General features: G+C 30.7%; 1 protein-coding gene across 3 annotated transcripts in view; it reads left to right on the top strand.

Annotated features, from left to right (window-relative positions):
- The window catches only part of LOC126885168 (uncharacterized), a 910187-nt gene that overhangs the window by 360760 nt on the left and 536339 nt on the right, over window positions 1–13088 (top strand). For all 3 annotated transcript variants that reach the window (XM_050651590.1, XM_050651591.1, XM_050651592.1), the window contains one exon: window positions 12082–12117. In XM_050651590.1, the coding sequence (XP_050507547.1) occupies window positions 12082–12117 (36 nt within the window). The remainder of the gene's footprint in view (window positions 1–12081; window positions 12118–13088) is intronic.

Raw genomic sequence — 13088 nt, 5'->3', positions numbered from 1 at the left:
TTTATAATAAAAAAGTTTTCCATGTGGTTTCTAGCTACGCAGACATACTGTATAAGACCATCTATATAAGAATTTTCAAATTGTAATGTCATATTCGGATTCAGCATAATCAAAAACCAAATAGAAACATATTTGATCACAGTAAAATATTATATTATATTTATAAAAAACAATTGTTATTATTTAAACAATTAATAAACAATGAGCATCTTCTTCCTAAAGTGCCGCGCATTTCTGCGTAGGCGTCCACCGTACATTGTCTGGTCCGGTGAAATGTTGGATTTTGAGTTATAGAATGCATCAAATATTGCTGTTTATTATAAAAATTATTATATACCATATAAATATAAGTTCAGAACTAGAAACAGAAACTATAGTAAGTCTTTTGTATACAACTTTGTGCATATCCCATAACGCTATTGGATTAACACAATGTCACACCTTATCCTGCATAGTAAAAAACGAGGATAGCTCCTGGTTACGGTTTCTAAATACGGTTATAAGTTGTACTGGCTAGTAAATTCCTTTGACAAAAAAAATCCATTGTTGTAATCTATAACCAAAGAGTTAAGCATGTCCTTTGAATAAGTAAAGGTCTCGAACTAAATCATGTAATTCGGCGTGTTGGATGCAATAAGGTGCTTTTTCGTTACTTTCGGGAAAATAGGAATCATTCTTTTCTGATACATCATCAAGTTCACTTTAATCACCATACATTTCCACATCTTTTTCCCAATTTGCCGGAGGTCCTGGAACTAATAAATCTTTTCCATGAAAAACCAGTTTTATTGCTGAGGTAATATCTGGATCTTCAATTTTATGCTTCCTCTTCCTTGAAAACCCAGATATTTTTGTCATGTAGAAGTAACAGTCATTAAAATGGTTTAGTTTAAATGGCTAGGTTTACTGATTAAGGATTACCTTTGGTCTATTCTTTATTTAAATACTAACGTGTTATTCGTAGACATTAGATATCCCAGTGGTGCCAAATTATGCACAATTTTTAGGAAAAACGTTAATTTTATAACATCACGCCCCGATTTATTACAAATGGCTGTTTTAAAAAAAGTTTAGTAAAATACTCATAACTAAAAAATCTTAACTCATCTTTTTTTGAAAAAATCATAACTCAAAAATCTTACGTGTTAGGAACTTTTTATCATCATAATCATTGTTAGAGTCGCGAATTGTTTGTAAACTTGTGTAATCATAATCATACGGAAAATATTGCGAAACGACGCAAACTTTCTGGAAAGCGGTTCATAACGAAAACAGGAAATATCTATAAGATAATTATTTTTAGATGCATCATTTAACTATTCAACAAAGTGTAACAAAAAATATCAAGTGATAAGGGAAAAGCAATTTTTGGGGTATAAGAAGCTAATTTTGGAAAAGGGATTTTAGTGCAGTCACTGAAGGTAAAAATCAAAAATTAGGTACCTCCGATTTCGTTGAACCTCCATCGATTTTCATGAAAATTGGTGAGTAGTTAGAGGATGTGATGTGGTTCCAGGAGAATTATTTCGCGCAGCATCCGATAGAAACGGTTTCAGGAACTTATAAACATGATGACGTCCAACGTCTAAATATGGTCACGGCACCTTAAAAAAAAGTTAGAAGACACCTCAAGAAATAGAAGTAACGGCGTTCTAACTTGCATTATTACCATGGTGGTGGATGCCACCCTACTCGGGCGTAAAAATTATTTTATTCAAACCTCATAAATTGATCGAGGGACAAATTCTAAGCAAAATGTATTATATAAAGTTATTGAGGTACTAGTACACTTTAGAAGACCAGAAATAAGCATTTTTTCAAAAAATTTTGTTCTCAGAACCTTTATTAAAAATAAACATAAAACTTTTAACATATTAATGTCCAGCTCTTAGAGAATACAAAAAAAAATATTTTTTTTTCATTTATGCCGGTACACTAATATTGTAGAGGCCGCCAAAGTCGAGGCGTCGAAAAAAGTAGTTCCGATGGCGGACATTTAATCTTAGGATTTAGATTTCTGAAACAAGTAAATCGTACGGCATTTGAAAAGGGAAGGTTTCTTACCACCGTTAGTGAAAAATTAAAAAAAATTGCGGACATTTGGAAAAAAATAAATAAATCGACGTTTTTTCTTTAGTTTTACATGGTTAAAAATATGTATTTTTTATGTTTTGGTCAAATTGTGGTAATTGTCACGTAAGAAACCTTCCTTTTTCAAGTGCCGTACGATTATTTTGTTTCAGAGATCCCAATCTGAGATTAACTGTCCGCCATCGGAACTACTTTTTTTCGAGGCCTCGACTTTTGCGCTCTCTGCAATATTAGTGTCCGTACATAAATGAAAAAAGATATATTTTCTTGTACTCTCTAGGAATTAGATATTAATATGTAAAAAGTTTTATGTTTATTTTTAGTAAAGGGTCTGAGAAAAAAATTCTTTAAAAAATGCTTATTTTTGGTCTTCTAAAGTGTACTAGTACCTTAAAATAAATTATTACTTTTTGAGTTATTATATCAAACATCTTAAAAATTTTTATGAACAAAATACATGTTTTAAAGCGATTTTTCATAAATAATTCAAAAACTATAAGGTATTTAAAAAAATTATTACCAAAATTAAAGCTAATAAAAAATAGAGTAATACGCAATTGAATATAAATTCTAAAATAAATCTAATAGTAGGGGAGCAAAGTATGCTAAACTCGTGCAGTCACTCGAGCGCTTTGGGGACCTATTGGGTTGTGAAGAGTAGGTCCTAAAACCAAAAAAAGTTAAGTAAAGTTTTTCATTTTAGTGGGCGCTTGCTATTTTTTAATTTAATTTTCCATTTCCAACAATCGTTTTTTCAGATTATAGCGTCATCTATCCATAATTCGAAAAAATGTTTCGAATAAAAGTTGCTTATTTTTATGTAAAGAATCCAAATCTTAAATAAAAATTTTGGGCTCCTATTTAAGATTTTAAAGTAACCCCCCACCCCACTTCCGTGGAGGATTGAGTTTGGTACCATTCGATGGATTTTTCAAAAATATTGATTAAGTGTATTTTGCAGTTTTTTGATCTAATGTTTATTTTGCGAAATATCGCGGGATTTGTATTTAAAATTTTAAATTTACCCCCACCCCTCTCCGTGGATGGTCATGTTTGGTATCATTCGATAGATTTTTGAAAAATATTGAACACGTATTTTTTAGTTTTTCGATGTAACCTTCATTTCGCGAATTATTCGCTTTTATTTTGTGAAACTTTTTAACTCGCCCATTTCCTTACGCCCCGCTCAAATCGTCGGATTTTTGAAATATACACTCTTTTGCATGTACTTAACTTACCCTATCTTAATTTGATAATTTCGAGTATTTTTAAGGATAGATTTTTTTTCGGGCCCCCCTTAACGAACTCCCCTGTGTTAAGAGCCAATATATGGTAGAGGTACATCTGCAAGGCACCAGGTTTCACCCATATGATAATCTGACGCGCTCAAGTAACTGCAAAAATACCCACTTGGGCTCCCCTACCATAAGGTTGAAGCTTAAATGACGGGAAAACGATGAATTTTATAACATATTTATTTACGAAACACTTGTCAAAGTACTCAGAAATACCTCAGAAGTTTAACCGAAGTAGGAGTTGAACCAGAGTATGCTCCAAAAATTTTTCAAAATATGACGTTTCACAAATTTTTCCAAAAAATTGTTATTGTTTTTTTTTTAGAATAACTCTGTAAATTTTTATGATATCGGGTTGATCTAAAAACCATTTGAAAGGTAATTTCAAGGACTATAACCTCGTATTAAATATAATCAGTTAAATTATTGGCCGGTTACAAAAAAATAAAAATAAGTGAAATCTTTATTATTAAAAAAACTCAAATTTTGGTTTCTATCATTTTCTACGTATATCAAGTATTTTTGAAGTTATTATCAAAATAAAATGAAACTAACGCAAATATGAAAAATTTCGATTTGCTTAAATCATAGTTTTTTTCTAAAATATGCATTCTAAACCTTTCACATTTGTTGTGGTCATTACTTATGCTAAAAGTAAAGAAAGTGATAGATAATATAGAAATTACTATGAATTTTAATTTTTGTGGAAATGGCGTATTTATTTTTCACTCTTTCCTGAAGATTTTGAAGGGGTAGTCTTGCCTACAACCTAATTTTGATAAGATTAACTTCTTCTAGAGCTTTTTTAATAGATATCCCTCAGTACTTTGACAAGTGTTTACTACCTATTCAAGTATCTATATTTTATAAAATCCACGGTTTACCGTCATTCAGGCGTAAATTATTTAATTTGAGTACTCGCCGGGAAAAAATATATATTCAATTACCTACAGCCAACTTTGAATTAATATTAGCTTATGATTAGTATTTAGGTTTTTCAAGTAAGGAATTTATTCGATTGTTTATTAGCTTCAAGTTTTGGTTATTGATTATGTTCAAAATAAGAGAGCTAAAAGGAACTTCAACGTTAACGAGATTTTATTATCTCATATGGTCAGTGGACCTCTAAATTTGAAGAAAACCGCGGAGTGCGTTTTTAAAAAAGGAGTGAAATAGTCCCTAGACACAGGGTGAATTAGGGTGAGTTCTATGCATTTTTTGTACAAACACGTCTACAGACAGTGCCGGTTTAACCTAACTTCGGGCCCTGGGCGCTGGAGGTTTAGGGGCCCTCTTCATTATTATTCGTTGTCAGTTTTTTAACACGAAAATACATGCATTAACTATAAAGGTTTATTGTAAAATCCATAAAATATTTTTTTAAACAAGCACGAAGAATAGCAAACGTAAAAAATAATAAAAAAAATACATTTTTCTAAAACCGTGTTAAAAATGCAATTTTTAGTACTCCATAGGAGCGTTAAAAATGCTACTTTAAAGCACTACTGCTTTAAAAAAATTTAAGGCACTGCAGTTAAAAGTGAATTGTCAAATTGTGAAATGTCAAAATATTTATATTTCATTTATTAACATTAATATTAATAGTACAACTTGCGCAATTTGAAAAAGGTGGTTTAAAACGTTTTTTAAAATTGAATTTAAACTGTATTATTCCATTTTTAACACGTGTGAGAAAAAAAAAACTATTAAAATTTGTTAGAATATACAACAATAAAAGTAGATGTTATTCTATAGTTGTTATGATTTACGTATTGACAGTATAGGCAGTTTTGATGTAATGTCAAAAAAATATAAAAATGAAATATCAGTCAATTTCAAGTAAAAGTTTTTGTAGATATTGTCCTGTAATTGAGCATGAATAAATTATAATTGTTTATACATATATAAGACGTTTGTAGAAAAAGTATTGTATTATATACGTGTTAAAAAGTACATTTTTAAAGCACTCATGTGAATTGCAGAATTCGCTTCACTCATTCTGCAAACTTTCACATGCGTGCCTTAAAATTGTCCTTTTAACACTTATATAATAAATAACTATTAAAAACATAAATAAAAAACAGAAAGTTCCACAAAACAACACATGACAAGCAAAAAAACATTCTAAAAAATACACAAAGACAAAACTGGCATTCGCAAATTGCCATATCATATTATCACAATTCAGTTTCTCCAGTTCTTCATTCTCTATATACAATATAGTGATAACGCGTCTAGGTTTTCTTGACCCAAATTTGACCTTAAATATGTTTTTATTCTTTTTAAAGCCGAAAAAGACCGCTCGCCAGACGCATTAGAAATTGGTATCGTCAAATAAATTTTGCAGTAAAGTTAAAATATTGGGAAAAGTTGCTTTTACCTCCTAGAAGAATCAAATTTTTCATAAATTGTATCATGTTTATTTAAATTTTGGCATAACGTTACAAAATGGGTAATTTCATTATGCAAGTTCCCTTTGGTTTCATCATCATCGTTTTTATATTTCTCGCATAAAGTATTAATTGACGTCTCGACTTCTTCTTTATCTCTAAATTAAAAAAAAAAAACATCTAAAAGCTTATACGCTCTGAGCTTCGCTGGTGTCGCTACTAGCGGATTACTAATGCAACTTTCGCCGGTAATTTTTAAATTTATTATTTAATTGTTATCGCTTAATATTGCAAAAAAGTAATTAAATTGTAATCGATTTTTTAAAGATTTTGGTAATCATTTTAACATTCTATTAATGAAATATTAATTTCTTACTTCGGATACTTTCACAATTATCGTGTAGATGGCGCTTAGATTAATTTATAATTACATATTACGAAATATTAATAAAACTTAAACTCATTATTAATGTTTTTAATTTCAATGTTTTAAATTAATCACTATGACATTTACGTCAAATTTCAACCGAACGTTCACTGATTTGTCACTACTGGCGCTCATGATATTTTAAATATCCCCTCTACCGACGAGCTCACAGCGTATAGTATTTAATTCGCAATTCTGAAAACAGCGACTAATTTTTTAGACTCTAGATTTTCTGAGATAGCGATTTTTTTGTCGCTGCGACTACAAATCGCAAGTGGAGTGCTAGCCTTAAAGGCCACTGTATAATGCGAAATTGCAATTTTTGTAATCGCTTTACTTTTGAACGTTTGAAAAAGTGTGTACCTATTGTTTGGGTATTGGCATTTTCGAGAATAATGTATTCTTTATCTATAAATTAGATTTATGTAAGTATATCTATTTTTGCCTTTTGTTTAACTATTTTAAAAGGACTTATATTATTTCTATTTTAAAAAAACTTATTTTAAAGCCGAAAAGTGAGACAAATTATTATTTAGGTCCCGCAATTCAAAAATAAATTATAAGAAACTAAAAAATCTCCGTTTTTGCGATTATTTTGGATACAATTCGAGACATGGTCATTGATTAATAACCTACACAGTTTTTACCCACTACCTGGGTAGTTTTTAATCAATGACATGGCCAAATCTGACAAATTTCTGTAGTTTTTGGAAAATAACCCCGTCACAAACACTGACACGGGGCCCCTGTGGGGCTAGGCTACGGCACTGTGTATAGGCGTGAAGAGATGTAACAATAGAATAAAGGCGTTTGCAGTGTATTGGCGTATCTGCGTATGAGATTTTTCTCGGAGAATATGTAAATTATTTAGAGACTTTATTTTTTTAGAATTAAAAGGAACGGGCTCCTCCGGGGCCCGGGGCCCTGGGCGCCCGCCCCAAGCGCCCAGTGGATAAACCGGTACTGTCTACAGAAAAATTATTCAAGGTTAAATTTACTGTCACAAAATATCACATTTTAAAGTCAAAAATATTCTTTTACAAAAATATACTTAAAAGAAAAGCAAGAAAAAAAAATACGAAAGAAGGCAATTTTGTTTTTTATCCCATAACTTTTTTCCACAGGAATATATGTATACCCATTGCTTTAGCAAAAAATAACTTCCTTCCTTTCTCTTTAAAATGACGTTTAGTAGAAGTCTCTATGATTTATAGTTTCCGAAATAGGATTTTTCAAAGTTCGCTGCTCACAGCATTATTGGGCAATTTCCCCATTATTTCGCAAACATTGTTCTGTAACTTTTTTCTACGCATTTCTAGGTATAGGCAATAGTACATTTAGTAGAAATAGCCAATAAGCATTAAAATGGTCTATTGTATAAGGTCGTACGACTATTTTTAAGCAAGTTATGCTTTTTCAAGGTTTTATACTTTTAACGATTTTTGATATTTTTTATGATTATTTTTAAAATTTTTCATTCTGACTTTTTTTCTTGTACATTTAGGTATATACATTATAAAATAAAAAAGCCTATTTTCTTTAAAATAGTGTATTGCAAAAAGTTCTAGAACTATTTTTAAACAAGATATTGGTAGGATATTCAAGGGTATCCGTAATTTGAGAAAAATTTTAAAATTTTAACTTTTTTCAATGAGAAGAATATAATTGCATATTATAACATAATTTTAATTCGAAATAACTTTTCTTAATAACACTTTTCGATATTGTGAAATACAAAGGTACTTTACTCTTAAGTGAAATCCATATTGATGAAATTTTATATCTGATGATTGTATTTTAGGTTTTAGACTATGCAGAGCATTTTATAAAGAATAACTTTTTTTCATAAAACTATAATGAAAAAAAAAGTTATAATGAGAAATTTAAAAATAATCGTAAAATATATCAAAAATCATTAAAAGTATAAAAGTTTGAAAAACCATATCTTGCTTAAAAATAGTCATACAGCCTTCTGCAATAGAACATTTTAAAGGTAATGGACTTTTCTTCCTATTAAATGTGACATTGCATATACCTAAAGCTGCGTAGAAAAAGTTACAGAACAATGTTTTTGAAGCGTGTAAAATTAATAATTCTTAGCTGAGCGCTTTCGGCTTATAAAGCCATCTTCGGAGCTATGCTACAATAAAAGATCTCTAATGAATAATTGATCTTAGAATTCAAAGTTTAACTTACGTCAAAAAGGTCAAAATACCACTATGAAGAGAGATGGGTTCCATTTATGATATGAAATACTTCTGTTTCTTATGTAGTTTTTTATTTTATTGGTTGGAAAAAACCTTGTCTGTCTGTTTAAAAAATTGTTCAATTTGCTGCTGGTTAATTTTGTATCCAGAAAAGTTAAACATCAAGAACGAGCACAAAGGACTTTCACACGAAAATTACATTATATATAAAACGAATATTTGATCATGGTAAGGTCAAAAAGACCTTACCATTTGAATACTGCGGTGTCAGATAGCAGAATGGTCGCCTCGCATGGAGGATTTTTAATGACAGTCGATGTAGACAGGGTGTGCTCGTTAAGGTGTCTTCACATTTTCTCATATAGTGACAGTTGACATATGACATTTTTAGCAATTGGATTGAACAACTTTTCAACAAAGTCTGTAGTTACATAAATCTGGTTTTTTAAAAAATAATGAAATACATACATATTTTTTAAAAAACCAGATTTATGTAACTACAGACTTTGTTGAAAAGTTGTTCAATCCAATTGCTAAAAATGTCATATGTCAACTGTCACTATATGAGAAAATGTGAAGACACCTTAACGAGCACACCCTGTCTACATCGACTGTCATTAAAAATCCTCCATGCGAGGCGACCATTCTGCTATCTGACACCGCAGTATTCAAATGGTAAGGTCTTTTTGACCTTACCATGATCAAATATTCGTTTTATATATAATGTAATTTTCGTGTGAAAGTCCTTTGTGCTCGTTCTTGATGTTTAACTTTTCTGGATACAAAATTAACCAGCAGCAAATTGAACAATTTTTTAAACAGACAGACAAGGTTTTTTCCAACCAATAAAATAAAAAACTACATAAGAAACAGAAATATTTCATATCATAAATGGAACCCATCTCTCTTCATAGTGGTATTTTGACCTTTTTGACGTAAGTTAAACTTTGAATTCTAAGATCAATTATTCATTAGAGATCTTTTATTGTAGCATAGCTCCGAAGATGGCTTTATAAGCCGAAAGCGCTCAGCTAAGAATTATTAATTTTACACACTTCAAAAGTACACTTCTCCCCCTTTTACCTGTTGTCATAAGTGTGTACAAAACTTTTTCAGTCTTTACATTAGAACAATGTTTGCAAAGTAACAAGGAAAATGTTCCAAAATTGCTGTGAATGGCGAAGAAATCATATTTTGGAAACTATAAATCATAGAGACTTCTGCCAAACGTCAATTTAAAGATGAAAGATATGAAGCAATGCCTATACCTATATCCCCGTCGGAAAAAATATGGGGCAAAAAACAAAATCGCTATCTTTCTTGTTTTTTTCTTGCTTTTATTTTGAATATATTTTGGTAAAAAAATATTTTTGACATTAAAATGTGATATTTCGATAGTAAATTTAACCTGGAACAATTTTCCTGTAGACGTGTTTGCACCAAAAGTGCATAGAACTCACCCTAATTCGCCCTGTGCCTATGGACTAATTCACCCCTTTCTCAAAACGCACCCCTTTAAATGGTAGCACTCCGCGGTTTTTTCATATCTAGAGGTCCATTGAAAATATGAAACAATAAAACCCCGTTAACGTTGTAGTTCCTTTCTAGAATACATAATCAATAGACTATTAACATGTTTTTGTAAAAACTTATAGTTTTTGAGTTATTTATGAATACCCGCTTTAAAACATACATTTTTTTTACGAACAATTAAAACAATTGGTCTTTAATAACTCAAAAAGTATTAATTTATTTGAATAACTTGATATAACATATTTTGCTTAGAATTTATCCCTCTATCGATTTATGGGAATATTTTTAATTAAATGCTACCCCGAAAAGGGGTCTCAACCGCCCCCAGAGTAAAAGAGCAAGTTGGTGATATGTCACTTTTGTTTCGTGAGGTATCCTCTAACTAGAATTTTCATGAAAATCGATGAAGGTTCAACGAGATCGGAGGTGAAAACCTTCAGTGGCTGACTATTACTTATCCCCGTGTTTTGATCCCAACAAGTGACCTAAACATAAGACCGAAAGAAAAGCCCAAGGAAAGAAAGGGTTGTTGAGAAAGGATAAAAAAATATTTTTTAGAAGCAATTAAATACATATCAAGTCAAGTGTGTTGGTACTTTTTTTAAAACATTAATTTTGTCTGAAATAATTGTATGTAGATCTCTAGTTAAAGTTGAATATGGTACGTAACCAGGTACAAATATCCAGGAAGTTAATGAATAACTGAGGGTGTATGAAGCAGATGATTTTCTAATTAGCATACATTTCATATGATGACCCTGAGCAACCTTCACCAATATTGATGAAATCTTTAGTTAGAGATTTCAGGATAAATGGAATGTAACTAACCATCGAATATTTTTGTTTTATAAAAATATCATCAATTTTTTATCAGCAATAATTATAATATTATTGCTGATTAATGTCTGATAATCTGTCGAGTGGGAAGTGGAACATCTTTAAAATATTACTGCTAATATATTAATATTGGGGAAGGTGAGGTAGTTATAACTAGTGATATATTATGCTGACATAATAGGAAAATCACCAAATTACTAATAATGGTAACTGGAATCCAAGATTTAAAACCAAGATCCATCACCAAGCAATATCTTTGTGAAGAAGTCAATACCTACATCAAATTATGGTCAATAATTAAATATTATGTGTATAAAAGAGGATGCGTATTGCGTACCTTAAACGTTAAGAGAATGTATGCTGCAGAAGCAGCTCTTTTCAATTTCTGTTCCCAAGTTAGCGAGCTCTCTGGGGTATCGGTTAATAACCACGTTTTCCACGTACCATGCATCACTTGGTCGTGACGCTGTTACACTTTTTGATTGGAAAGTGCAGTGCTCTCAAAACTAATCTTCAGAGGTTAAAGAGTCATTTGTTCGGCCGCTCTATCTGATGTGCGGAAGAGATAAAATCGCACGTTCCGAAAAAAAGGGCAAATCATTTTTTTTTTCTATCTTCACTTTTCTACAGGAATAGATAAGTAGATCTAAAGCACTATCCCCTAAGAAAACTGTAATAATTTAAGTTCGATCGTTATTGTTTAGATGGAAAAGAATCTCTATCCCTCGGAACAGGTGCATCAGCATTTTCCGATCAAAAGTGTAATAATTGTAGCTATTACATGCTATTACTGTTTAATTTAAAAGTGTTGTAAATTTTATTTTCGTGTTCTCCCGGTAAAAGTGTAACATTTTGAGTTGCTACTCTTATTATCGGAATGTTTACCAATATTTCCACTTAACATCCGCCGAGAAGTGTAATTACTTTCTAGTTATTGCTGTTTAGTTGGGAAGAGTTTAGACTTTTGTTTCGTGTTTTCCGAGTAAAGGCGTAAAAGTTCGAGATTTTTCGAAGAACAGTGTAACATAAATATCAATAATTAAAAAAAAATGACTCATTATCTCAAAAATTCTTTTGTTCCAAAAAAACTTAGGCAGATTAAGGAATAATCATCTCTGTTTGTTCTATTAGCATTTTAAAATTGACAAAAAATTGTTTTTACTCTCCTGAAAAAAAAATTTTGTTATTTTGATTTATTACACTTTTCCTAGATACGTGCGACATGTTTGAATGCTTTTAATTTTTATTTTAAATATTTTTGTCATATTTAAAAAACCTAATGCATTTATTTTTATTTTCAGACAAATCACATAACACCGATTCTCTTTACAACTATGGTAAGTCAGTATTTTGTTTAAAATAATCAGCAAAAATTAATTAAATAAAATATATTATATTCGAAAGTAATGCTGAATTAATTATGGTATTTTTGTGGTATTATTTGGCAGGTTTATTTAAAATAGATTTTAATAAAATATATTTTAATATTTTTTATAGTTTTTAATCTCCGTTTCACCCATTTTTTGACTGATATTGAATATTACTGAAGTGAGAAGAAATTGACAATCAAATTACCAATTGCGAAAGAACTATATTTTGTAAATTAAAATTAATTAATTGCACTTGAAATATAACTACTTAACTACGTACGAATATTAGATATTCGTAGTGCAAATATGCCAGGTTAAGTGATAAAAATCCAAAAAGACAATGATAAATTATATAGGCATTTCATAATTATTATTATTATAGTTCACCTCAAGAGTATTGATACACAAATCGAATGATAATATTAGACAACATACCTACAATACCGCTATCAATTATTTAAACTGCATATCTCATGAGCAGGCCCGCCGAGAGGGGGGTACAGCCGGTACATTTTACCGGGGCCCGGCGATGTAAGGTGCCCGGCGGCGACCAGACCAAAGAAGTAATTTTTTCCGTTTTTTTGCTCTTCGTTTTTGCTAAACGAAAACATTTCGGTTATAAATTCGCAAAAGTCTGTGTGTTATTGCGTTGCCGCTCCTGCAAAACTCAGATCAGATTTATCGATGGATTCTTATGTAGTTTTTTCTTCTGGATCCAAATTTGAAAACGGCATTTCGATATTTCTAACAGTCTTCGAGATAATCGACCTCAAAGTCTAAAATGTGACGTCACAATCGTTTTATTTTCTGCCGACACACTACACGTCCAGCTGAAATCGTTGCTATTAAGTAGGCTAGTTTTTTAATCTCGATTTGTTAAGCAAAGCATAGGTTATTTACATTTGAGTTTGACACTTCGTGAATGTCAAACTAAATTT

The sequence above is a fragment of the Diabrotica virgifera genome, chromosome 5 (genome assembly GCF_917563875.1).
Source record: "Diabrotica virgifera virgifera chromosome 5, PGI_DIABVI_V3a".
In the NCBI taxonomy this organism is placed as follows: Eukaryota; Metazoa; Arthropoda; class Insecta; order Coleoptera; family Chrysomelidae; genus Diabrotica; species Diabrotica virgifera.
The sequence above is the reverse complement of the archived record's forward strand: the minus strand, read 5'-3'. Positions and strand labels throughout refer to the sequence as shown.